General features: G+C 54.6%; 1 protein-coding gene across 13 annotated transcripts in view; it reads left to right on the forward strand.

The window, feature by feature from the left end:
• The window catches only part of HR (HR lysine demethylase and nuclear receptor corepressor), a 54,387-nt gene that overhangs the window by 16,931 nt on the left and 10,559 nt on the right, over positions 1 to 26,897 (forward strand). For 4 of the 13 annotated variants that reach the window (XM_065584572.1, XM_065584575.1, XM_065584577.1 and 1 more), the window contains exons 2-6: positions 14,483 to 15,514; positions 18,322 to 19,405; positions 21,572 to 21,767; positions 23,902 to 24,131; positions 26,055 to 26,204. In XM_065584572.1, coding sequence (XP_065440644.1) covers positions 14,483 to 15,514; positions 18,322 to 19,405; positions 21,572 to 21,767; positions 23,902 to 24,131; positions 26,055 to 26,204 — 2,692 coding nt within the window. Of the gene's footprint in view, positions 1 to 978; positions 1,747 to 9,676; positions 10,087 to 13,852; positions 14,292 to 14,482; positions 15,515 to 18,321; positions 19,406 to 21,571; positions 21,768 to 23,901; positions 24,132 to 26,054; positions 26,205 to 26,897 lie in introns of those variants that run through there. The other 9 variants (XM_065584574.1, XM_065584578.1, XM_065584579.1 and 6 more) reach the window with 7 other exon arrangements.

The raw sequence follows: 26,897 nt of genomic DNA on the forward strand, positions 1-26,897 counted from the left end.
CCGTGCACCCCACACGTAGCTTGGGGTTGCAGTCCCTGTGGCTGCACATGAAGGGAGCCTGTGCTTTGGAATCTCACCCAGATACCATGGTGACGAGCGCATTGCAGAGGGACGGGTGGAGTAATAGAGTTCGCGGCGGGGGGGGGGGGGGAATTCTACTTGCCGTTTTGCATGGGGAGGAAAGAGAGAAGCAGGGAGAGATTTAATCACAAGATAATCAGCTGCTCAGGTGTCGTTCGTTAGGTCCAGCCCCAAGGAACTGGTTTGGGTTGCGATGCAGGGGGACACGCATGCGCGCCTCCTTTGCAGAGCCAAGTCTGGGATGCGAAGGGTGCAAGTCTGCCCCATCCCTGAGTGTTTGGGACACCAGCCAATGCTCAGCTTTTAGGAACCCAGGACGTAACAAGAAACTGACGGTGGAGGGACGCTGTCGCTGAGGCAGCAGAGGGTGTTAAAGGCAGCCTTGACGCAGGCAGAGTCTGCTGGCACATGTGCCTGCTGCAGTGAGGCTGTCTGCTCATCCTGTAGGCCTCTCTACCTTTTGTCTTATTTTAAGGGGTCCTCTGCTTTTCCCCAGGCTCATCCCTTTAAGAGATGCAAGGTCTCTGATTGGACTCATCCCTTTAAGAGGCGCCATTCCTTTAACCAGGCTCATCCCTTTAAGAGGCTACTGAACACCTGATTCTAGCAGGGTTCTTGTGACTTCTTAGTACTATGAAAAAAAAATTACACGTACTATACCCCCAAACCGCCCCTCTCTTCTCAGACCCATCCGCCATATGTCCCTCAGTTCTTGTGCTGATCAGTGACTGAATGTCTTCTGAAACTTGCGTGCTCTTGGCCAGCCTTATAGGGAAAGGGCAGAGGAGGGGGGGGTAAAAAAATAGCCATCTCTCTACAGAGAGTTAGCATGGTCATGAGGCATGAACAGGGGACTGGGAGCCCCTTCTTGGCTCTTGGAGGGGAGCATGAACTATTGGTTAGAGCGGGGAAGGGGGGGCACTGGGCACAGGCCTTCGGGTTTCTATTCTCAGCTGTGAGAGGCAGTGCGACTCCTTGGTTAGCATAGTGGCACTGGGTAACAGGACTCCTGGGTTATCTTCTCAGTTCTGCAAGGGAGTGAAGCCTTTTGCTTAGGGTAGGGGAGCTGGGGAGTCAGGACCCCTGGGTTCTATTCCTACTTCTGCCACAGATTTGCTGTGTGGCCTTTGGCTTGTCCCTTCATCTCCCCATGCCGATTTCCCCATTGGTAAAAGGGGGATCATTGCTGGGAAGACTAATGCGATATGGCTTGCAACGTGCTGCTTCGATGTTAGATATCAGCCTTCCCCATTTGCTCCTGTGCCATCCTCCTCCCACCACCCCACATTTCCCCCCCTCCCCCCCAGCCCCGGCTGTGGGAGTTCGCGTGTGTGACTCCCATTCAGCAGCTGTCCAGGACGAGCGAGCCGTACCGCCAGCCAGAACTGAAGGGGAGTGAAGCTGCCAGAGCAGTTGGGCTGTGTCCCTAATTCCCAGAAAGCTACTCGTGTGGGAGTGGATGTCCTCTCATGCCCTCCGCTCCGCTGCAGCTTTCAGACTCCTGAAGGTTTGACGTTTTCAAGCACCGGGCGCAGATTAGCAATAGCTTTCTTGTCCGTCTCAGCTGGTGCTCAGAGGGAGAAGGGGAAGGAAGGTCCCTTTTCCTCTTTCCCCTTACCTTCCTCTCTCCACCCCTCTTCATCTTCATCACCTTCATAGCCTCAGGTAGGTCCATGCTGGGCTGATTTTCGATTTGTGTGTGTGTGTGTGTTTGTGTTTGGCTTTCCAGCAGGGATCCACTTACAGGGCTTGGGTGTTCAGAGAAATTAATGAAAAGGAAGGGAAAGGGGTGGGGGAAATCGTATAGAGGGAGAAAATAAAGGAGCTGTGAGTGAGAGTGCCCCAGACAAGGGGCCGCTGCGATAAGCGATTTGGACATGCTGGGGGTGTGTGGGGGGGATCTTGTTGCCGTTTTGCATGGGGAGGAAAGAGAGAGGCAGGGAGAGATTTAATCTGCTGCTGAGATATTGTTTGTTAGGTCTGACCCCAAGGAGCTGGGGTCAGACCTAACTGGGTTGTGCTGTAGGGGGACAGGCGTGTGCCTCTCCTCTGCAGAGCCAAGTTTGAGATGGGAGGGGAGTGAATTCATCCGTGAGGAGGGAGAGGGAAAAGGGGTGATGCTGCTCCGCCAGTGCTTTCAGGAGGCGGGATGTGGTGGGTCGGTTCAGGTCGAGCCAGGCTCAGTGGCTACTTCATCCTTCCCAGCCATCTCTAATGAGCGTGTTGTAATAAGGAACAAGCCTTTTACATCAGAAACTTCAGGGCCCTTCCTGCCATAGATGGCGGCTGGGGCTAGGGCTGGATCTTCCCTTTCCCTCCCTGGCACCTCGTCCCTCCTCTCTCCCTACTGTCTGCTCCCCAAATTGCAGCCTGTCAGCTGCAGAGCTCCATCTGAGCCCGAGCGGGTTATCTGCCCTGGAGTCCCTCATCCATACCAGGAGGGCGTTTCCTGCTGGGCAATGCCAGCCTGTACTTCCAGCTCATCCCTCACCATTGTAGTGAAGCGGGTGAGCCCCAACTCTGCATAGGGCACCCAGGCTTTGGTGCCAAGGGGGTTAAGCAGGGGAAGTCACCGAGGTTTCTAATTCGGGAGCTGCCGTCCTGGGACAGGGGGAGAGGGAGTGTTATATTTCTTTGGCTTTTGTTATACAGTTCGGTATTAAAGCTCCCCAGCTCACCTTTTAAAAAAAAAAAAAAAAACAATGCACCAAACCAGGCAGAACCCACACCTGGGCAGCTGCTGTCCCTTTGTTCGGACCCGGTCCCAGAGCAGCTAGAATAGCAGTCGCTGGGGGGCTGCCAGTCGGATTGCCTCTGACCTGCTCACGGCGCTGTCTCTCCACTCTCTTTTGTATTGGCCCAATTCAGCCCTGGAGCAAGAGGCACAGCACCCCGTGACTGCTGCAGGGGCTGGGCCTCCTTACGCCAGGGAGGGATTTGAGTTGACCCATCTCTGTCTCTTAGAAGCTGTCCAACCTATAAGGGCAAAAGCTTCCCGCTGGCTCCCTGACATTCAGTAACCGCCAGTGGCCTGGCAGAACTCAGACCTAGGGCAAGGCTGTTCACAACAAATCCCCACCCAGGCAGGGCCCAGCTCTTTAGTTCCTGGTCAGATCCAGAGTCGCTCTGAATCGGCTCCTCCAGCTTGGGGGTGGAGGCATCTTTGGGCCGGTGGAAGGTCCCATTCGGGCCCAGCACAGGTTTTCTGGATACGACTGTGTGCAGGAGGTGGAAGGGACAGAGCTGGGGCTGAACTATCTGTCATTCAGAAGGAGTTGCCACTGATTGACAAGGGGTAGCGGGTTGGCTTTTCTCTGCTTACCCTAGGCCCTTGGCCCCATTACACCGAGACAGACCCCAGTGCCCAGCAAGTGAGTGGGGAATCTAGGACCCAAAGGGGCCTCTTCCATCCCAGCCATGTTTCTTGGGGAGAAAACTGCAGAGAGGAGCCAGCCAAAGCAGGGGCGGCTCCAGGCACCAGTGCAGCAAGTGCGTGCCTGGGGCGGCATGCCTGCAGGAGGTCCGCCGGTCCCACAGCTTCAGCGGCAATTTGGTGGCGGGTACGCCGAAGGCGCGGGACCGGCAGATCACCCACAGAAACGCCGCCGAATCCACGTGACCAGCTTGGGGCGGCAAAAAACATAGAGCCGCCCCTGAGCCAAAGGCTCCAGCTGCTAGGAGTAGAGCAGAAGCAGCCCAGGCTGGGACCTCTGGACATTCAGAGAACTTGCTGCAGTTTCAGCTTTGTGCATACAGGCTGATCACACCAACCCTCTCCATTTCAGCCTCACTCCACATCTGCTCCCCATCCCACCTTCTCCCCTCCCCTGTCCCCCCTTCCCTTCCCTTTCCATTTAGCTGATTTCCTTCTAACTCACTCCCACCATCCCCTGGAATTGTGGCCATTTGCTGCCATGACATTGTTTGCTCTGCATGTGTGTCCTTCCCCTACCCTGTGTCCATCCTGTCCATTGGTTTGTAAGCTCTTCAGGGCAGGGACTGTCTGCTGGTCTGTGTTTGCACAGTGCCTGGCACAGTGGGGTCCTGTTCTTGGCTGGTTCTTAGGCACTACCATAATAAACTCGATTTATTAACCAGGCTCCTGCTGCTCTTCTGGCTTCACCAGGGTAATCATTTTACAGGTAATTTCCCCTCCCCTCCAGGTTTTGTCACAGCTGCAAACCCAGCAGAGCCCTGGGAATTGACCCTGGCTGTTCTGAGCCCTGTACCAGCCCCGTCCTACCTTTCTGGGAGAACCAAACTTCCTGGAGTTATGTGACTGCCAACAGGCTGCAGCTGCCCTGGGGAGTGCTGAGGGGGAGAGAGCCTTCCCCCCACCATCTTGCATGTCAAAGAAGGAAGCATTGATGCCTCAAGCCAATGCCTGATCCTTTCCCTGGTCTCCGGCCCTACCTTTTGCTGGGGCTCCATCTGTGCAGAAGAATGATTCTTGGAGTGGCACAACAAGGGCCACACCGTGGGGCTGAAAGGGCAGCCCTGCCTGCAGATAGTTGTTGAGCTGTGGCTTGTCCTCACCAAATGCATGCCCAAGTGCCTGAGAGTCTGGTTGCGCTTCCTCTGCATCGTTGAGTGGTCAGAGACCAGGAGCTCCTCCTGCAATGTTCTCTCCAGCACCTCCGAGTGCGTAGGTTGGTGGGGGGCTGTTGATGATCTGATGAGTGCAGGCTTGGGGGAGAGAGTGGGGTGGCAGGAAAGCTGATAGGGGAAGGAATCAAAGATTATCTGGCTCCAACGCTTTGCTCAGTTATGAAAGGTCTTGGCAGAGGGGCCATGACCGTCAGAGTCTTGTCTTTGTTTTCTTGGCATGGGGCTGGTGATTTTTTTTTATCCTTCCTTTCCTGTTGGGATTGAGTCACTGTATTTGTTTAACCCTTCTCCAGGGAGGTTCTGGGGCAGCTCAGCATGCTGGGAGGTAGGGCAGCCAGGCTGCTGTGGGCCCAAGTCCAAATGCAGACGCTGGCTGTCTCTGTTTGGCTTTTTTTTGGACTTGTTGAGTTCCCGACTTCAAGCAGGCTCCGACATAGCTCCCGGGCATGCACGCTACCCAACCAGCAAACACCCACCCACACATGCATGCCAGGGCATGCCCATCCTGGCACCCACATTAGCACCGACGCAGACACGCACACACAAACAGGTGCCCACATGCATGGATAGATACACCTGGACATAGACCTGACATGTACACAGAAGGTGACCCACAGACGAAGACTTGCACAGTTTGGTACATACGCTTCCATCATATGGGCACACAGCACTCTGCCATAGGCCTGCATTCAAATGTTGGGCACATGCGCGAGCTCTCTCATATTATTTATTTATGTACTTAGTGCTCGTGAGGCGCTAGGATGCTCTGTGGCCACAAAAGAAGATGGGTCTCTGTCCCTGAGAATTTACAGTCTCAATGGGTAGCATGTGGCCAAGGGAGAGGGGGAAGTCCAGTCTGACGTGTATATATAAAGATCCCAGTCATTGCCGTATCTGACAGACGTGCACACACATGCATGGACCCGTGAAGAGCTGCGAAGCTTATTTCATACCATGATGTCTTTTTCCTCTCTCCCTTGTCTCCTCTTTCCCAAGGATATACTGAAGTGTTGAGGCTGTAGCTAGGGGATGTGTGTTCTCCTGTTTAGGGGGCATGGTTTATGCATGCATTGCTAGAGGGCAGGGCCGGCTCCAGGGTTTTGGCTGCCCCAAGCAGCCAAAACAAAAAAACAAACAAACAAACAAAAAAGCCGCGATCATGATCTGTGGCGGCAATTCGGCGGGAGGTCCTTCGCTCCGAGCTGGAGTGAGGGACCGTCCGCCGAATTGCCGCCGAATAGCTGGATGTGCCGCCCCTCTCCGGAGCGGCCGCCCCAAGCACCTGCTTGAGAAGCTGGTGCCTGGAGCCGGCCCTGCTAGAGGGCCTGTACCCTGCTGTTGGGCATGCTGGTAGGGGGCGTGTGTGTGTGTCCCTGTTGGGTATGTCGCTATGGGGTGCATGTTCATTTGGGGCATCGCTAGTGGACCCCTATGTCCTTTGGGTGCGTTGCTAGGGAACGTATGTCCGTTTTGAGGAGGTTGCTAAGGGGGTGGCTCTGGCACTGGTGGTTGCTATGGGAACTGGAGTTAGTTCCCCTCTTGCTCTCTCCCCCTTTCATAGAGACCAGGTTTAGATGCTCCATGGCCCCGTACTAGGCCCAGAACCCACCTTCCCCCTCTCCTTCCCCACAGAGCCTTGCCAGTGCTCTGGCACCTAGCCCAGCCCGGCTAGATTCAGGAAGGGTTAATAATAATGCTGCTCCTCACACACAAGGCCAGACCACACAGCAGCTGCTGAGCTTTAAGGAGGCGGCCTGTGGCCTGATGTTAATCACGCCACTCAGCCCACTGCCATGTCCTCCTCTCACCCCCCTCCCCCCCGCACCAAAGCGCCATCCACCAAAGGCCTCCCCTGCACATCAAGACAAGCACCCACTGCTGCAATTACCTCCAGAGGTGACTGCACATAGAGGAGGTGGAGGAGAGCTGTGTGGGGTGAGTGGATGGGTGGCAGGTGTAACTGCTTGGTTGTCACGTTTATATAACGTGTGTGTGGGGGTAAGGAAACCCCCACGCTCTACATAAGGCTAACAGTAACTCTCCCAGCAAGTCTGCCATCATTTCCCTGCAAATACACTGAGCTCCGGGCACTTTTGTGTGTGTGAATCAGACAACTGCGGCCTTGTCTGCTCGGCATGGATATTCAAGGCCCCATGATACTTTCCTTAAGCGCTGGGGTTTGAGCCGGTGTCCCAGATTCCCAGCAGTTAGAGAAGATGCTGTGGCTGCTGCCCTCCAGACCAGAAGTGGCTGCATTTCCCTGGCGCCTTCTGTATAGAGTAGCAAAGAGCTATGGCTTCCTGTGGGGAGAAAGGGCCTAGAGAAACGTAAGATATTTACCATTATTACCTATTAGCATTAGCCACAAATATGAGCGTATGTTCATGGTGCCTGTGTGAATATTTGTCAAAGTTCATGTATATGCTTATGAGTATAAACTGTGTGTCTGAGAGAAAGTGAGAAAATATGCGTTTATGAAACATGGGGCTTGTATATGTTATGTGCACGTCTCTCTGCCTGCGTCCATCTCTTTCTGTGTGAATGGACATGTGTATTTATATATATGTATGCCTGGGTGAGTATGCTTGCACGTTTGTGTGTACATATATGTCTCTGTGTGTGCAGGTATGCATATTTATTGTTTGTGTCCTGGTAGCACCTACAGGACTGTGGTAGGCACTGTAAAAAGACAGCATAAAAAGACAGGCTTTTGCTGTGTATTTATAGAGGCATGTCCGTTTGAGTGTGCCTGGATGCATGGTGTGTATAGGGGTGTACTGTGTGTGTGTGTGTGTGAATGGACCCCCCCCCCCCGGGGGCAAAAAGCTCCAAGAAAACATTTCAGGCATTAGACTGGCTACAATGTTTCCTCTTCTTTACTCCCACACGTCCGTCAGTCCTCACCACACTCTCCTTGGCACTGGCGGAGATAATGCTTCCCTAAGACACTCTTCATAACTGCCTCATGCTCTTGATTAAAAATCTCGAGCTGCCAGAATCTCCTTTAAAATCACAAGCTTTCTTTCCATCCCAGTTGTTTGGTGAGATGCTAAGTTTCTGCGAACTCCAGCTCATTTCTTGTAAGAAAGAGGCACTCTACCCAACTAGAAGGTAGAAGTGTGTGTGTGTTTTGCAGGAAAGGAACTGCATGGAGGGGATGGGAGTAAGGGGTAGGATCTTGATTTAGTGGGATACAGTACAGATAAAGATCAGGCAAAAACAAGGGTAGGTGTGGGGGTTTGAAAGCCCTACTGGTTGGGTTTTGAGGTTGCAAAATGAAATGTAGCATGGGGGTTCATTTCCAAGTCCCGTTTAACTTCACCCTAGTTCTTCAGGACAGTGGGTTAAATCATCCCAGGTTTTGCCCAGCTTTCTGGAGATGGGGGGATTTTGGAATTGGGGTGCATACCACAGCATGTGTGGGCACACCCCATTTGCTGGAGTTTCCATTAGGGGAAGATTCTTTATTAGTGGAGAATGAGCTCCTCTTGAATCCCACACCATATCCCCTTCCCCATCCCCCCCAAATCCAAACCCAGGTCTGCAGTTTGTAAATTTGCTTTATCTTTATAATAGGACAGCTCCAAATTCTGGATTCCCCCTCACCCTAAACTGTGCAGGGAGGAATGGGGTGGCAGGGATGCTGCTGAGATCCAGAGCTGGAGGTTTTTAAGAACAGGTTGTTACACATTTGTCAGGGATGGGCTAGGTTTACTTGGTCCTGCCTCAGCACAGGGGGCTGGGCTACATGGTCTCTGGAGGTCCCTTCCAGCCCCAAGATTGTATGAACATTGTGGGTTGGGCCTGTCTCTTGGTCATGCAAAGTAACCAAAGATCTTGAAAGGGACAATTGTTTGCAAACCATTTGGGGAATCCGGGAGCAAATCAGCATGAATGTGCTTGGGAGTTCGAACCTCGGGCAGCCCCAAAAAGCTGCTGTGGAAAAAGAGTGAGAGAAATGGACAGATTCCGGGGCATTTGAATTCAGCTGGCAGAGAAATAGCTGGGGGCGGGGTAATGAACTCATGTTTTAACCCATCCCCATCAACAGATTCCTAGGGAAGGGAGTTTTAGAAATATATCCTGTTGTGATTAGAAGATCTAGTCTCCTGTTTCCTATATATTGAGGGAATGGGGGGAGCGGGGGCATGAGCATTGAAAGGGAAGAATTTTTGTGCTGATGAAAGTGAGGGTCTTACAAGTGTGGTGAAAACTTCCCCATCCCCCGGTTCCCATTGTTATTTGTCTATCCCATTCTGCCAGTGCCCTTCAATCCTACCCTTCGACTCCCCCGGTCATTCTAGTCCTGGCCTCCCCGTCCCATTCTGCCAGTGCCCCTCCGTTCTAGCCTGCAGTGACTCCTGCATTCCAGTCCTTCCCTCTTCCTTCTGGGGCCCTGTAGCTCCTGGGCCATAGGGTGCCCTTTCCCCCAGTTCTGGGGCTGCCGGAGCTCGACATTTCTGATTGCGAGGCTCTTTGGTTCCGCTTTGCCCACGGCAGGGTGTGGCATCCAGAAGGTTGAGATCTGGCCCAGCCTGACTCTCTCGTCAGGAGCCTACACCTTGACACTGAGCTGGGAGGCTAGTGCTGGGAACAAAAGGAGCTTTCTTGGAGCGGAGGAGAGTGAGTAACTGGGCATACCTGCCTCAGGTTGGCAAAGAGGCCAGACGCGCACAATGCAGACGCTACCTTGGCTGGAGCCTACAGAGGCAGGGAGGAGCTCTGAGTAATTTGCTCATGCGTCCCCTCATTATTTTGGATGAGTAACTGGAGGAGTTCTCTTCTGGTACGGAGCCCTCTGAGACTGCAGTCTCCCTTCTTCTCTGCGGGTGGCTGGAGTTTGGGGAGCAGAGCTCCCCAAATTCTTCCTCTCCTGTCTCTGCCAGAAGATACCTGAGGCTGGATGGCCCTTAGGTGTGAGGGAGTCCCCCCTCTCTTTCTTCTCTGCCTTCTCATAGCTTTCCCTGTAACAGCTCTTTCCCCATAGCTCACCACCCCAGAGCACACTTGGAGAGAGACTTAATCAAAGGACTTTTGGAAGGAACAATACAGAGACTCCCAAACCAATGGATCAAGAAATCCAGCTCCAGAATTCAGAGAAGAACATCCAAGGAGCCCTTCGGGTTGCTTTCTGCCTGCTTCAAATCCCAGAGCCAGATCCCTTTAATCAATGGATCTAGAGTCTCTCAATCTGTCTTGCCTCTTGAAGACACTGTCCTTGGCTTAGGTCCATATTGTGGAGCCACTGAGCTCCAAACTCTGCTCCCTGATCCTTCGAAACCACAGCCTGTTCGTTACGGAGTGCCACGTCCCACCAGCTGGGATACGATGGAGGTGGAAACTGAATAAGGGTCATGCATGGAGCTCCCTAAATGGATCAGCCCAGCACCACCACAGGTGATTACTAGAGATGTTAATAATGGAGGTGGGACTGTGTGGGCTGAGGGATTGGGGGTGGGCTAAAGAGCCTTTTGCTTTTAGGCTGATGGTTCAGATCCAGCCCACAGGAAAACTGTTACCATCTGCTGGCTCTTTGGTGGTCTATCTGCTCTCCCAGCAGGCTCTCTCAGGTCTCTGGGCATTTCTATGTAATAAACTGGCTGGATTTCCCCAGGGGATAAGTGCCCCCAATACAAAGACACCCCTGCAGCTTGCAACATTGGTCAGTTTGAGCAGGGCGAGAGTCAAGGCTGGACTGGGCCATGGTGACCAAACTCCGCTTTTGTCCCTAGAGGGGTGGGGGAAGGATGTTTGGCACTTGCCTGGTGTAGACCTGTCCTGCCAATAAACAGGGGGCTCAGCCTCCAGGATTACAGCCCATGTAAACACAGTGCGCTGGGCAAGCAGTGGGAAGGGAGTAGGGTGACCAGATGTCCCGATTTTGTAGGGACAGTCCCAATTTTTGGGTCTTTTTCTTATATAGGCTCCTATTACCCCCCACCCCATCCTGATTTTTCACATTTGCTGTCTGGTCACTCTAGAAAGGAGAGACACCCTCAGCCCCATGGGAATGGAACCAGGGGCTGAGGGAGAGCCCAGCAAGCAGGATAGGATGGACAGCAGGGCGTTTTGAACCAAGAGCCAGGCAGGGACAATGCCGGGTAGGGCAAGCAAGAGAAGGCCAGGGGTCTACTCACAGACTCCAGGCAGCTCTGCAAGCGTCCCCCACCCCCAACAGCTCTGTCCGGAGAGCTGCCTTCCCTACTCTGGCTTCTGCTGAGACCCTGGGGTTGCTGCAGTATGCTCCTGTCTAGGCAGCCACAGGGGTCCCACTAACCCATTCTCCCCAAAACCCTTTCCACCCATGGCACAGGGGATCCAACCCAGCTTTGTCCTGCCTTGTTCCCCCAGAAGACCCCACACAGGCTCATGTGAGATTCCTGTCCCCCCCCCACCTCCTTTTAACTCCATTGGACAAGGGGGCTCTGTGGAGGGCAAGAATAGGAGGCAATGCTAAGGGCTGTCCTTGCTGAATGGGGCTGGCTGACGCTTATGCCAGGGCAACCGCCTCCCAGGCTCTGGCACTGTGCAGAGACGGTTGGGCACAGGCTGCAGGTCTGTGCCAAGCCGGCTGGGCGCCAGCTGCGTAAGCGCCCGCTGCAGATGAGCAGGTCAGAGATGTACAGTACATTCCTCCCCTGGCAGAGGCTCCCCCCTCCCCCCCGTGTGACAACAGCGACTGGAACAGAACTTTGATCACCTTGTGCTCCCAGGGCAGGGCAGGAATCTCACCAGGGCAGAATGGCCCATACCGAATGTGAGTGAAGGGACAGGCACAGATGGACCTGTGGGTATTGCTGTGCAGCCTCTCTCACTCTGTTCCCCAGTTTGGGGGACCACCTTCTGCCCATGTGAGCGCGTAGACAACTGCTGCCTTGCACCCCAGTCGTGGCTGCATTTCACTAGCTGCTGCAGACATGGAGTTACATTCGCCCCTCTGGTTCGCTGGCGTCTATCACGTGGTTTCTGAAGCTTCACCCGTGTCCACACTGGGCCTGGGGGAGTGAGGCAGCTTGGGGGCTGTGGGGTTGTGGCAGGTCCAGGTGCTGCAGCCCCTCCTCTGCCAGTGGGTGCCACTGGCAGCCGGTGCAGTCCCAGAACAGGTAGCTCTGGAGAGGGAGGAGGTGTGTGGCAGGGCCCCTCAGTGAAGTACATCTCCTGGGGAGTTTCTATCGGCCGGGCCCCTCTGGCGCTCACAGCACACTCTGGAGCTGCTCTTCCCTAGTGTAACCACCCACCTCTGGGAAACACCAGCAGCCTTCGCCGGGGGGTGAATACCTGGGTGGGGCACGCGGACTCGCTGGCACAGGGACTTGGAATCTGCCTCTCTCCGTGCCAGCAGGGGTGGATCCAGCCGCTGCGGAGCTGCTCGGTGCCAGCAGGGTCCTTTGGGACCAGAGATGCTACAGAAGTGAACCAGTGGTATCAATGCTGCGTCTGTGCGCAGAGAGCTGGCCTGGGATAATGGGGGCCTGGGTGAATCATGTGTGTAGAACTTCCTGCTTCAGCAAAATGCTTTCTCCAGCTCCTTTCCTCCAATCCCCCCAGCCCCATGGCTCCTGGCCAGCTGACTGACGCCTCATGCTCTCAGGACTAGGGTTATTCATGCATGTCAGCTTTCTGGCAGTTCATGCTGTGGGGCTGAGCTCTGGAAGCCCAGGAGGGAGTCTTCTGGGCTCAGTTGGTCCTTCTTTCTCTGCCCATGCTCCGGGGACGATCTCGCATGGAGCCTCACCAGTTAATAGGTGCAACAACGGGCTTAAAGCGTTGTAAGAGACATAACATCAGCTGGTCAGCAAGAGCAGGGGGGTGGGAGCCAGGACTCCTGGGTTCTGTTCCCACCTTTGAGAGAGTGTGTTGTCTAGTGGTTAGAGCAGGGGGGCTACGAGTCAGGATTTATGGGTTTTGTTCCCAGTTCTACCAAATCACATCGCTCCGTTGCCTCAGTTTCCCCATTCCCCAGGTAATGATACTGAGCTCACAGGGGTGCAGTAAATGAATGTTTGTAAAGCCGTTTTAGATGCTATTGAAGTGCAGAGGTATGTCTTCTCTAGGAGGCATGTAGGGAGGATTAATTAGATAATGGCTACAGAGTGCTATATAAATGCTACATTAGTATTGCAACGCGGTATCAGCGGGTCACGCTGCAATGCTGGTATGGCTCTCTGCAACTCGACACAATACCTCCTCTTCCCCACATGCGTCCTGTTGCTAGGGCTGGTGGAAGGGCTAAGGAGGGTCGTGGGGAGACGTCTGTGTCCTCTCTAACCTTCCTTGTCCTCCCACTTGCCTCCCTAGCTGCTGGGCTGAATCCCAGAGGTGGCATCATGGTCTTGTGGTTAGAACTTGAAACTGTGAGTCAGGAGAAATGGGCTTTATTCCCAGCTCAGGGAGGGAGCTGGGTCTAGTAGTGGGAGCAGGGTGCTTTGAATCAGGACTGCTGGAGTCTCTTTCCAACTCGGACAAGGGGGTGTGGTGTCATTGTTGGAGCCGGGTGGCGAGGGCTAGGATTCCTGGGTTCACTTCCCAGCTCAGGGAGGAGAGTGTGAGCTATTTGGAGCAGGGGCCTGTGACTCAGGAGTCCTGGGTTCTGCTCCCAACTTTGCTACTGATTTGTGGTGTGCAAGCTACTGCCGCTCTCTGCCTCAGTTTCCCCATCTCGGAATGTTGCTCTAGTTTAGCTGCATGTGTAAGTAAAGTGCACTGAGATCTGGAGGGGGGAACAAGTGCATGCTATTTATTCATGCCTGTGTGGCTCATGGCTCCCCCTCCTGCTTCCCATGGGGAACCCGTCAGTGATGTGGATGGTGCTCCATTCACACGGACCCCAGCAGAGCTCCTCTCAGGCCCGTTTGCTGTCCTACAGTCTCAGGCCACATCCCACGGTTCTCAAAGGGCAGAGGTAAAGAACCTGCTATCTGCAATGGGTGAGGTGGTACATGGTCCCCGAGGTCATGAGCTCCATAGGGGACTGCACTGCTTGCTTCTCAGGGTGTGGGCAGTGCATGGGACGCTGTGTGCTCTGTGCAGAGGACACTCCCTGGTGCTGTATGGCTGCTGCGCAGACGGTGTTTGTGCTGCAGAGGGTGGTGTGTACACACGCCCTGGGGTGGTAGGGTGGGGCCGTGTGCGTGTGTATGTCTCCATGGAGAGCTGCCTGGCGTGTTATACAATCTGCTGCCAAGGGAGCTTCAGTTTCAGCATGGGGAGGTTACAAAACATTTCACCCTGGCGTAGCACAGCAATTCAAATGCATTCCCTATGCAGGGCAGGGAAGAGGACAGATGGACCCTCTTCCCCATCCCCCCATGGAAATGAGGGGTCCCTGGGAGGGGGCAGGTCAGAGAGGAAGTTGGGAGGTTGAGCAGAGGAGCCACTAGAAATCAGACATGGGCCAGAGCTGCACAGTTCGGTTCTGGATCTGAATTTCACCAAGCTTTGGGGGTGTTGGATCCAGGGGTCGGGATCAGACCCATCCCTGCTAGAAAGCTGGCAGATTTATAGCCACAGAGCCATTGTCAAATGGGTGAAAGGAGGAAGAAATGAGCATGAAGCCCATGGTTTTTGGAGACAGTTATCAAAACTGCAATGTGCTCCCGGAGGTGAGTGGAGAAGCTCCCTGCGGATCCTGAGTGGATCTAGAATATAAGCCAGCCCCCTATCCCAAACCCACACATCCTCTTCTAGGTCATTAGTAACTATGGAAACCTTCGGTGTCTACCGCATGCCGAGTCCCGAACCTAGCCCAGCACCACTCCCTGCCATTCTCATGCTGAGTTTTGTTTGCCGACAGGGTACGGTGCACCTGGGAGGACTGTCAGCATCACATGACGGGGAACAAACCATGGAAAGTGACGCCAAGAACGGGGAGGCTGTGCCGAGATGGAGGAGACCTCAGGGAGGAGCCCAAGAAACCCAGGTGCTAGAGACCGTGGTCGGGGCCGTACGCAGGAGCGGAAGTGTGGCGCCGGGGATCCCTTCCAAGAGCTGTCGGGACGGGGTGGACCTGAGCTGCGTGCCTGGGCCCGACTCAGCGTTGCGCCCCGGGGAGAAGGCCTCTTTGTGGAAGCGCGCCGAGAGGGCGAAGGAGTTCTCTCCGTGTCTGAGATGGGGCCGAGAGACCCTCGGGGGGCTGGAGACAGCACTGGACTCTCCGTACCATCCTGCCATTGAAGCAGATTTCTCCAAGCACAAGGATGCCAGGCATCAGTTCCCCAGGAGGATGCAACTGAAGGAGACACCCGAGTTCCAGTTCCACTCCGAGCCCAAGAACGGGGAGGTAAATATCAGCTGGGCGGAGCAGAATAAAGACAGGCCTGGCCCTATGTGGACAGAGGCTATGCTGGCCAGCCAGCTGGCCCTGTACAGCCACGCTTACCACAACTACCCCCTGCCGTTATCTGGGCTGGAAAACCAAAGCCCGGCTGCCACTGACAAACCTTACCAGCTATCTGAGCAAGACTCCCTCCACTCCGCCAGTCCCTCTGGGGACAGCGCGGGCGACCCCCCTTCCTTCCACCACCTGAACACCCACTGCCCCTTCCTGGTGGAGGCCAAGCTGGCGGAGAGGAACCCTTTCTTGGTTTCCTCCATTGTATCAGCAAGCACTCCAGCTGAGTCTGCCTATGGCAATAGCTTGGCGAGCCTAGCCCTGGCTGGCCAGCCCCAGGACTGCCCCTCTGCTTTGGGAGAGGCCCAGTACACTGACCCAGATTGGCACCGGGCACCTTACCCGCGCGCATGGAGCCAGCCGGCGTACCTGGCACCCCATCCAAGAACAAAGACCCCGTCTGCTTTTGAAACCTGCTCCAGCTCAGGAAGCAAGGTAAGTGCTTGGAGGCTATACAGCTATTGCTCTTCGTGTTACAGTGGCACCGGGAGGGAGACCCCAATTGAGAGCAGTGTGCTAGGTGCTGTACAAACACACACTAGTGGCCAGCAGCACCACGGAGAACAATGCGGTTGGGCGCTGAGCTCTTTTGAGCATCTGGCAACAAGAGACAGTCCCTGCCCCAGAGACCTTCCAGTCTAACTAGACAAGACAGGCAGGGAAAGTATGGTTATTCCCATTTCACAGATGGAGAAACTGAGGTGCAGAGCGATTATGACTCACCCAAGGTGCCTCTGTGGCACAGTCAGGAATTGGATCCTGGCCCTTTAAATCCCATCCCAGTTCCTTAACCTCGAGTCTATCCTACTAAGCACCCTCAGTTCCACAATCTATTGCATGCTCTTTGGGAGGGGTATTGGAGACGACTCATGTCCTGGGGCTGGAGGTCAGCAGTGGACAAGGTCCCAGCAGGGATGTCTGGTCTCAGGAGTGAATTGAAGACCTGCTTTCTGACCTGCCATTGGACTCATCTTTTGCTAGAAATGAGCCCAACCATTCATGCAAAAGCACATGCAGAAAGGGGAGTGTGGAGCCAGGTGACATGGCAGAGAAAGAGACAGACCTGTGCGTGGGCGTTAGACCTCTGCTGCAACTGAACCCTGGATGCTTTTGTATTCAGAGGATGAATCAGGAAGGTCCTTGTTGGCACCATTAGGTAGGAGGCAATCAGGGATACGTGTCTGGGATCAAATGGACAACATACCCATTAACTAGGACCCAGAACCAGGGTTCTCCATTGGGAATAGTCTCCTCTGTGCTAGCCCAACCGGCTCTGGACTCTCTCTCCCTGAGGAGCTGCATAGGGAGCAGCCAGGGGCTTAATTCAGCCAGCCACTCTAGCACCCAGGATCAGCCAAACAGCATGTTGCGCTCAGCAAGGAACAAGACTAGAAAGGATTAAACGCCTGGGATGCCTCCCCAAGAGTAGCAGCCAGACAGTCACTTTTAAATGTGAAAGCAGCTGTTGGTTTGCAGGGTATCCCTGGGGAATATCTGCCTGGTGTAACTGGATCTGCCCCCAATTGTGCTTGCCCTGAGTGACGAGGCCAGGCCTTGTACAGGCAGTGGGTAGAGGTGCCCGTTAGCGGGAGTGATTCAGGCTCATGCCCAGCTCCTGGGCCTGGCTGAATTTTCATGTATGGGGAAATGCTGTTGCTGGAGGCTGCAGACCAGTGCTGCCCCACCACACCCCAGTGCTAGTGCTTCTGGCTTTTCCGGCTGGTGCTCTAGGCCCCCCTCCCTAGTATGGGGGGTTGGGTCCTTAGCCAGGTGCAGGTGCTTGAAAAGGCTGGGAGCCACTCTCCCAGAACACTTGTCTTGACGCTGACCCCTCTACACCACACACGACGGGCTGTGGGACCCAGGTTTGTGGACTTGGTGTTTCCAAGCCTGTGCGTGAGCGTCCACTGTGCATTGTAAACCTGGACTTCCAATCGCTGGACCCGTGTCTCACAGCCGTGCTAATGCATCCATACTACACTACACAGACCTTCTGATTCGGGTCTGCGGCTTGAGCTGCATCCACACTGCAAAATGACAGGCCTTGGTCCCCAGTCCCAGCAGGACTCTGATATGCTCCCCAGCAGGTCCTAGGACACTTGTCCGGAGCCCTTGCTGCCTTAAGTCAGACTCATCTGTGTGTGGATGGAAGTGGAGCTTGGGCTCAAGCTTGAGTCAGAGCCTGGGCTTAGTGTGCAGTGGAGACAGACCCCCTGACGCCGGAGTGCTAGAGGTGCGAGCGTTTGGAGGAAGTGAGTGAGCATCGTCTCCAGGGTCCCCAGTCTGACTGCAGGGAGTCCAAGGGGAGATCCCGAAGAAGGGATGCTGTCGGTAGATCAGGAGTGAGAGATGGGACAGTGTGTAGCAGTGGCAGACGCAGCCCGAGGGTGAATTCGTGGCACTTGTCTGAGTCGTGCTAACGGGGGCAGAGGCGGGGGTGCTCAAGGCTACTCCTGCAGTGCTGCTGTGGCAGTTGTGAGAGGCCGTCTGGCATTGGGACAGGACACGGACGCCATCCGAGAATGGCAGCTCCCGGGTTCGGACTCTCCTCCACTGCCTCGGGTGACCTGCCTGGCCGGGGTGCTCGAGGATTAGTCAGTCAAGGATGGCGAAGCACTGGGGAAATGAAAAGCTCTGCTTACTTGCCAGGTAAAGCTTGAAGCCCTGGTTCATTCTTTCTTCAGTCAGTGAGGGTTTAACCTGAGCAGGGGTTTAGTATTATTTATTCGTATTCCAGTAGCCGCCTGGAGGCCCCAGCCAAAACCGGGGCCCCGTTGTGCTGGGTGGTGTACAGACACGTGGTAAGAGACAGTGCCCGCCCTAGAGAATTTATAATCCAAACAGTCCAGAGACACACAGGGAGGGAGAAAGGAAGGAGTATTATCCCCATTTTACCAGTGAGGAAACTGAGGCACAGAGCGACTAGGGGCCAGATTTCCTAAAGAGCTCAGAACCCAGCCGCTCCCATGTAAGAACCTAAAATAAGTTGTGGGAGCAAAGCGCGTCTGCAAGGCCTGACTCATGAGACTTGCCTAGGCTCACACGGAGTCCGGGGCATAGCCGCATATCCTGATTCCCGGCCCAGTGCTCTAAGCATGAGCCCGGGTGTTAATTCGTATGGCAGGTGTGCCCGCTGGGCCTGCGCTTGTTCCCCCAAACACACTTGCTCCTCTCACTCTTCTCCCCATAAAATTCCCCCCTCCCCACTGACTCCACTCAGCGCTTTGCTGTTTCCCCTCTAGGAGTTTTACCAGAAGAAGGATCCTGGCTTTCCCCACACAGGAAAGGACCCGGCCCCTGTGCCCGACCGGGCGCAGCCTCAGCTGCTCAGCCAGTACAAGGTGGGGAAGGTGAAGAGAGATGCAGAGAGCGAGATGGAGGTGACCTACGTGGAGCCCACGTGGAAGGGAGCTGAGCAGAGAGGGTGCATGGCACTGGCCCCTCCCAGTGACCAAACCCTTCCTAACAACCATGGCCAAATGGGTCAGCCACTGTTCTATCTAAAGCACAAGGTGGCAGAGAGCTTGTGGTCCAGCCAGCCCCTGGTTCTGGATTATCCTCTCAGCAAAGCACCAGCCAGGCCCTCCGAGTCCAAAGACGAAAGCCTCATGTACCAAAGCCTGAAGCCTGGCTCCCCTGCGGTGCTGCAGGAATCCTCTGGATCTCCACTCACGGACAGAGCCCAGCCCCCTGCCCTTTCCAAAGTAGAGCTCCCATCTGGGATGGAGGTGCTTCCAGCTCATGCTCTCCCCTGCAAATGCTCCCCTTGGGACTGCCCCCCGAGATGCTGCAAGAGGTGCCAGGGGGCAGGCTGCGAGGCTGTCAACTCCTTTGGCACCAGAAATGAGATGCCCGGGCCATACCGAGAAATAGATGGAGCCTTGGGAGGACATGGCATCCAACAGGGCAAGGATTCCTCCCTGCTGCCCTGCCCTCCCAGCAATCACCACACCAAGCTGAAGAAGACCTGGCTGACCAGGCACTCGGAACAGTTCAGATGCACTGCTAGCTGCCTCGGGGACAAAGGGGCTCCTGGTCAAATCAAAGAGGGTTTGCCTCTGAGGCTCAAAGCTTTAAAGAGGGAAGGCCAGGAGAGCGCTGAAGAAGCAGACCAATCTGGCAAACGGACAGCTAAGCGGCCTCACAGCCATGTCTCTGGGGAGGATCTCTGGAGCCCATGCGTCGGCAGGGGTAGCTATTCGGCAAAGCGGAGCTCAAAGGTAGCCGAGAACAAGGCGCTAAATCCCACGAGGAAGGATTGTGAGGCCCCGGAGCAGAGGAAGGTGCTCCCAGCAATGGGAAGGAAAGCAGATGCAGGAGATGGAGGTAAGAAGGGTGGAACCTGTGTAGCCGAGCAGAGAAACGGGGATGCTAGGCCACAGTCGTGGTGGCGTGGGGCTAATTCTTGCTCTGCAGCTGCCCCATCCTTGCATAAGACACCCCTGCAGAGCGGCAGCTTGAACAGCCTTTGCTAGCTGGCCTGGTCCGCGAGGCAGAGCGTGACTCCAGCACAGAGCATTGGCATAGGCTAGTTATGTTCTGGGGTAACTTTCATTGGGCCGGAGACATTCAGATTCGACGGTGACAGTGTGGGCAGATGGATGAAGGATATAATTCAATTCCCATTCTTTGGTCCCTGAGAAACACGTGTGCAAACGCAGACACGCAAACACACACACATATGTAGGTACACAAGAATGCAATGACACACCCCAGCAAGATACACATGCATGAAAAATATGCGTGCATACATGTAAATACAGATGCGTGTGCGCTCAGGCACAGAAAGACAGTCAGACGAGCAAAGCCCATGATTTGCAATTGCTTTGACTTTGCTCTTCGGTTATGGAGGGAGCCAGGAGAGAAAGAGATGGGACTTTATCCCTAAATCCTTGCTCGTAGTGCCTGGTGGTGGGGACTAAGATGTCTCCCCAGGTCTCCTTCCTTTCCACAGCAGCTCAAATGTTTTAGAAAACGGCTGGGCTGGGAGAGTGCAGGACTGGGGAACTCTTTTCTAGTGTTTCCTGCTGTCAGAGTCTCATGGCTCCCTCCTTGGCCCTCTCCTCTCCTCCCTCTCTCCATGGGAGACGGCATTCCAAACCCATTCAGATGGGGTCCCTGCCCCATAGATCATACAAGGCAAATTAACGTGGTGCAATACGAGCATGCCATTAAAAGGCTAGGCTGTGAGGGAGGGCAAGGGGGACAATAATCACAAGTTCTTCGGGGCAGGGGCTATGTTTTCCTGGGTGTTTGTGCAGCACCCAGTACATGGGAGTCCGATCGTGACTGGCAATGCAGATATTAAATAAGAGTAATCATGTAGTTACTCACTAAGGGATGGACACAGCCTAGTGGTTCTTGGAGGGACTTAAATATGGCCAGGGGACTGGTGTGGGGGGGTCGTGGACAGTATTCCAAGTGCAACTCCCAGCATGTCGCCAACTCCAAGCATTCAGCAATCATGAACAGGGCCCCCCAAAATCATGAGATGATTTACAGATAATTATTTTGGGCTGCTTATTCTTTGCTTTCTGGTTCCGGAGCCTTTAGGGTCATGCTTAGGTCACGTTCTCAAGCTTTTCTCCCCCACCACAAGGGCTAGAAAGTTATTGTGTGTTTTTGTTTTAAATGCAAGCTGAGATTCTCCTGTAATCACTTGACTTCTGGAGTTGGGGGCGGGGGGAACCAAATATTGGAAAACTCACAGTCAAATGAGAACCCTGCTTAAGAGGCAGCATAAAAGAAGGGGCGAAGATGCCTGTGTGAAGAGGACAGAGAAGGGGCATTAAGGCTGGCTCATTGGTGAAGGCCGAGAGGGCAGGGAAGCAAATGTGAAAGGAGACCAAGTCAGAGATGGCAGGAGATATGAATGAAGGAGGGCCAGGAAAGATAACCAGTTTGAATCTGACACTCAATGTATGGGAGCCAGTGAGATGCCTCAAGGATATGGAAGAGGACAGAGCTGCAGAAGCCAAGAGGAGGCGGGGGAGGGAGCTAGCGTCAGAGGCCACAGGGTCTTGTTTGTTCCCCTGGCTTCATCCATCGCCTTGAGAGACCTACCTCTCCACCCCACCTTCCACCCTCTGTGCCGCCACACCTCTCTCTGTGTCTCTCTGACACCTCCAGGGGATCTCAGCCTTGCTGGGGCCAAGCTCATCTCTTGTGAGACCTGTTCAGTTTGCCTTGTCATCTTTCCTGATTTACCCACTCTCCTCAGTGGCAGGGAATGAGGGGAGCTTGGCTGAAGAGCAGGAGAGGGTCTGGTAGGAGATGGGCAGAATTAGGCTCGGGTGTTGCTGGGGAATGACTCAGATGTGATCAGACCTTCTGCTGCCTTCTAGGGTTCCATAAGTTCACGTGGTGACACTGCACTAGTCTGCTAGGCTGTCTTTCTGGTGCATCCCCCCAGACAAGTTGTGCAAGGACCTTCGCGAGGAATCTTGGCTGGTGTCTTCGTAGCAGGTGCTCAATCCCGTGTTGTTTCCCCAGGGCTCCTGAGTTGCAACGGAGAGGACGCCGGAGAGCAGAAGGAGATGCGATACCTACAGAGCGTTCCATGTATGGCCCTCCCTGACTGCATTGAGAGGTGTTGTGCTTGTGCCTCCAAGGACGGGACGGGCGCCATGCCCCAGGAGCAGGAGGAAGAACCCATGGAGACCTTCTGTAGGCTCCTGCATTTCCGAAGGTGAGCACACGTGCGGCTGTCCTCTTCAATTCTCCTGTTGCACTGAGAAGTGGCACCCCTGGGGCCTGCAAGATAACGAGTCTGGGGGGGAGCCTGTGCTGTGATTTGGGGGAGCATGGGCTGCTATTGGCAGCGGCTCTCCCCCGCGGGGCGTTGGCTCGTTCCTGCAGCCCCCAGGAAGCAGAGGGCAGAAGCAAGTCTTAAATTACAAAAGGAGATGCTAGGTTGGGATATCAGGAAGAGCTTCCGAACAGTGAGATCAGCTAAGCAACGGAGTCTGCTCTCCAGGGACGGGGTGGGAGTCGCGTTGCTTGGACATTTAAAACGAGAATGTGAAAGGCCCCGGAGGATCTGATGTAGGGCACCATCCTGCCTTTAGATTGCAAAGTCTTTGGGACAGGTACGGCTTTTTGTTCTGTGTTTGCATAGCACCTCACACCATGGGGTCCAGGTCCATGCCTGGGGCTCCTAAGTACCATGGTAACACAAATAATGCCCATCCCATCCCATCCCAACTCCTCTACACTTCCAGCATTCCCATCCGTCACCTCCTGTCCCTGCAGGCTGGCCTGGCTCTGCTTTTGAGAAACTGACATAAAATGCAATGACAAGTAACAAAAGGTTGTGCTGGACATGCTGCATGTGCAGACCACAATCACAGACACCGTCAAACCACCGCAGAAGGCAGGGAAAGGCGGGCAGTACCCCCTTGTATCTCACAGACGGCAACAACCTTCCCTTCTGTATAGCCTTATGCACCTGCCACCACAGGAGATCTCACAGCCTAATGGGGCTGAGCTTAACCGGTATTTGGATGGGAGCCCTCCAGCCAAAACCAGGAGGGGTGCAGTTGATACAGTAAGGGCTGCTGTGCTGTCTGAAGAGGGTCCTTTGCCAGTGAGTGTATTAAAGGTTGGGTGGTGCTGTTTGTTAGTCAGTGTGTTCACCCCAATGCTGTAACCGGATGCCAGTTCTGTTGGGGGACTGTTTGGGGGAAGCGGTGACTCTGAAAAAGCCGTGGGAGTCATGGTGGATAACAGCTGAACGTGAGCTCTCAGTGTGACCCTGTGGCCAAAAGGACTAATGCAATCCTTGGGACGTATAACCGGGAGAATGTCCAATAGGTGAAAGGAGGTTATTTGATCAGACTACATTTGATATTTGAGTGACTGCTGCTGGAACACTGTGTCCTGTTCTGGTGCCCACAATTCAAGAAGAATGTTGATAAATTGGAGAGGATTCAGAAAAGAGCCATGGGAATTAGCAGGGGTGCCCAACCTACAGCGTGTGGGCCGTACGTGGCCCACCAGAGCATTGCATAAGGCCGAGTAATTAGCGTTTTGTCATCATGTTTACAACAGTTTAGTTTACGCAAGTATGTAAATAGACAATATTGGACATAGGTTTTCTATCTAAATACCTAGGAAACAAGCTGAACTTAAAATATAAATCAATACAGGTGACTTTAAATCTTATCAAAATATGTAGAATCTGTTTGGCCCACACAAGGTTGTGCTTAGGTTTCGGTGGCACCACTGAATGAAAGGTTTGGGAAACACCGTATTGTGATAGATGCCAGGAGCCCAATCAGTTTAGCTTAGCAAAGAGATGGTTAAGGGATGACTTGATCATAGTTTATAAGTACTTGCCTGGGGAACAAATATTTGGTAAGAGTGGGCCCTTCAGTCACTCAGATAAAGGTATAACCGGAGCCTATGCCTGGGAACTGAAGCAAGACAAATTTAGACTAGAGATAAGGTTCACATTTTTAATAGTGAGGGTAATTAGCCATTGGAACAAGTTACCGAGAGCTCTGGCGGATTCTCCATCGCTGGCAATTTTAGAATCAAGACTGGATGTTTTCCTAATAGATCTGCTCTGGTTCAGTGAGGAGTTAATTCAGGGACGTTCTCGGGCCTGTGTTCTGCAGCTCAGCCTAGATGATCACAGTGGTCCCTTCTGGCTTTCTAATCTGGGAAGTTTGGGTTGAGATTAGGGGTTCTGGAGCTTTATCCATTCAGGAAACCTGCCCTGGAACTCTAAGGCCCTGCTGCCTGGCAGCGTCTGGACTCTCTGACTTCATAGTTTTCTCCTTGCTGTGACCATAGCTGAGTCCTCTCTGTGTTGCTTTTAGGCTGGCGTTCTGTGACAGCGGGGAGCTGAGCGTGGATGGATTCTCCACACTGGACGAAGCCGAGGGCGAGAGCTTATGCCTGAGGATCTCCAGCAGGGAGAGAAGGGCCCAGGACATCAGCACCAGCCTCAGCCTAGCCAAGTATCTCCTCTCCGTCCTGGGGGACCAGTTCTGTGAGGCCATCAGGAGAGACAGAGAGGCCTGGCTGTGGGCACAAGGGGAAAACGAAAGTAAGTCAGAAACAACGGTGCTGGGGACCATTTTGGGTCATGGAGATGCTCACCTACTGCAGCGTGTGGGTTTGAATTCCACGGAGGCTAGATGCTCCCCTGCCTGGTGCCTCGGGTCACCGCTTACCCCCAGGCAAAGAGGGCATGAAATGTGAGCTGGGAATAGTGATTCTTGTTGCATTTTGCACCCGCTGGGATTGATCCTTCTGTCACTGGCCCCGGTGAGAGTCAGGAGAAGCTCTGTGTGAATGCTTAACTCTCCCTGGTGCGAAGCTGGGAGCCAGAGAAAGGAGAGGCAGGTCAGGCTAGCTCGCAGGTCTCTAAACCACAGGATTTGGGGATTTCAACAGCAGAGTCAAGGGAAAGGGGTTGGGATGGCTTTGTGGCCTGCATCATGCGGGAGGTCAGACTAGATGATCATAATGGTCCCTTCTGACCTTAAAGTCTATGAGTCTATGAGACTGTGTGTCTGCACTGCAGCTGGGAGGTGCGATTACAGCATATGTAGATGTGACTCAGCCGGCTTTAATCTCGCTAGTCTGAAAACGAGCAGAGAAACTGCAGCAGCATGGGCCGTGGCTCCTTGAGTCTGCACCCGGGGTCCTGGGCACACAGCAGTAGCCTGCAGACCCATCCGAGCAGCCACAACTTCACTGCTATCGCTCCTTGGGCCAGCTTGGATCTAGCTAGATCAAAGCCAGCTCCAGTGCATTACACAGGCTGCAGTCACACCTCCTGATAGCCATGCAGACGTGCCCAGTGACCCCGCAAGTGGCAATGCAGTTCCCAGTGGTGCCCCATGAGTCCGATGGAGCGGGAGGTTTCTCGGCTCAGTCCATTTCCCAAAGGGTTGTGCTGACAAGGGGGTTTCTCTGCCCTGGGTCTCACGCTGCGGTCACTCACAGCCCGCGTGGCTCAGGTTCCTGGGTTGGTTTGCGTCTGCAGAAGGGAGCCACAGTGAAGTGCTGCTCTGCCCCGTCCCCTCTGCTGGCCGTCTCCAGCGCATCCAATCAGATTCTGCATTGGAGCCATTGGGGTGTCTCTGGATTTACACCACTGTCTGCGAGAGCAGAATCTGGCCCATAGGCTTGAGGTGGTTTTCCCCTTCATTGGCTTGGCGGCAGTGTTGCAGGCCTCACCCGAGCTATCCACATGCACCCAGCAACAACCCCCAGTCCCGAATCCAGAGGGTCGGTGCGCTGCGGTCAAGGGGAGAACACAGAACGGACCCAGCCCACTATGCAGGAGGTGGAGAGGAACCTTGAGGCACCGTGTGTGGGAGCCCAGGACGCATGACCATGGAGACTCCACTCCACTCTGGTATAGAGCAGAGGTGCTGCTTCTGTGCTGCAGAGCCGTGGAGAGCAGGGTGTGATCATGCCACGTGGAAAGCAGATTCCCTGCTCACCCAGGGGAGAGTGCTGTGCCATGCCAGGGTCAGGGTGGGGCCGCATGGGGAAAGCCAGGAATGCTGTAGGGCAGTTTCGGGGACCCTGGGGGAGCTGTGTGGGAAGAGGGGGGAGCGTAGCTCAAGCTTGGGGTTAGACTGAACTCCCTGGCCAGCCCTAGTGCAGTGGGGTCACGAAGGCCTTGGCAGAGTTGTATCCAGGTTACGCTCTTCCATGCGGGCAGCAGCTTTGTGATGAAGGGGAGGCAAAGCGGTGACATGGTTGGAGCCGTAAAGCCAGGGAGGGAGGAGACCCCCATAATTTGTTCCCAGCAGCACGGTGGTGGTGAATGAGAGCAACTGTGCTGCTTTCCAATCCAAACAGAAGGGCCTTTGGCAGGAAACAGAGGCGCCCCTGTGCCCCAGACTTTACACCTCAAATATTTGGAGTCCATAGTGCCTGAGTCCCATGCGAGATAAGGGCCTTTGTCCCGGAGCAGAAGGGCCAGCCGCTGAAGGCATTTGTTTGCTTGCAGGGGTGACCGCCTGGCGGCGAGGGAAAGGTGCCCTGCAGGCCTGCGATGCCTGCCAGCATGGCCTCTTCAACGCTCACTGGAACTGCTCCAGCTGTGGGTTCCAGCTGTGCTTGGAGTGCTACCGGACCAAGAGAGAGCGAGCCAGCCCAGGTAGTGCACCGGGTTCCCCAAGCGCTTCAGGAGTGTGGTGGGGGGCGGGCCTGGGGCAGTTATAACTGTCCAGGAGGTCAGCTGAGGGCATGTACAGCATTGTACAATAGCTTACAATGGAACCAGAGATGCCCTCAGTCCAAACAGCCCTGATTGCTGGAGGGGGGGGGGGGTGTATCTGGCCCCCAACCTGAATTTTGTAAACGGCCCCTCCGTTGAGCCAAAGCTCCAGATCTGAACATGCAGCCCCCAAACCAGGGTTGGCTCTAGCTTTTTTGCCACCCCAAGCATGGCAGTCAGGCGGCCTTCGGTGGCATGCCTGCGGGAGGTCCCTGGTCCCGCGGATTCGGCGGCATGCCTGCAGGAGGTCTGCCGGACCCACGGCTTCGGCGTACCCGCCGCCGAATTGCCACCAAATCCGTGGGACCGGTGGACCTCCTGCAGGCACGCTGCCAAAGGCAGCCTGACTGCTGCCCTCGCAGGGACCGGCAGGGCACCCCCCGTGGCTTGCCGCCCCAGGCACGCGCTTGGAACGCTGGTGCCTGGAGCTACCGCTGCCCCCAACTTGGGGTGTGCAGAATCCAGAGCCAAACTTGCAGCTTAAGCCTGTTTCCTCCATGACACTAGCATGGTTCTGTAGCTAAGTCAGTGCATGACTGCACCAGTGTTGCACGAGAGAGCGCAAGCCTCAGT

The sequence above is a fragment of the Chrysemys picta genome, chromosome 2, assembly GCF_011386835.1.
Source record: "Chrysemys picta bellii isolate R12L10 chromosome 2, ASM1138683v2, whole genome shotgun sequence".
Taxonomy (NCBI): domain Eukaryota; kingdom Metazoa; phylum Chordata; order Testudines; family Emydidae; genus Chrysemys; species Chrysemys picta.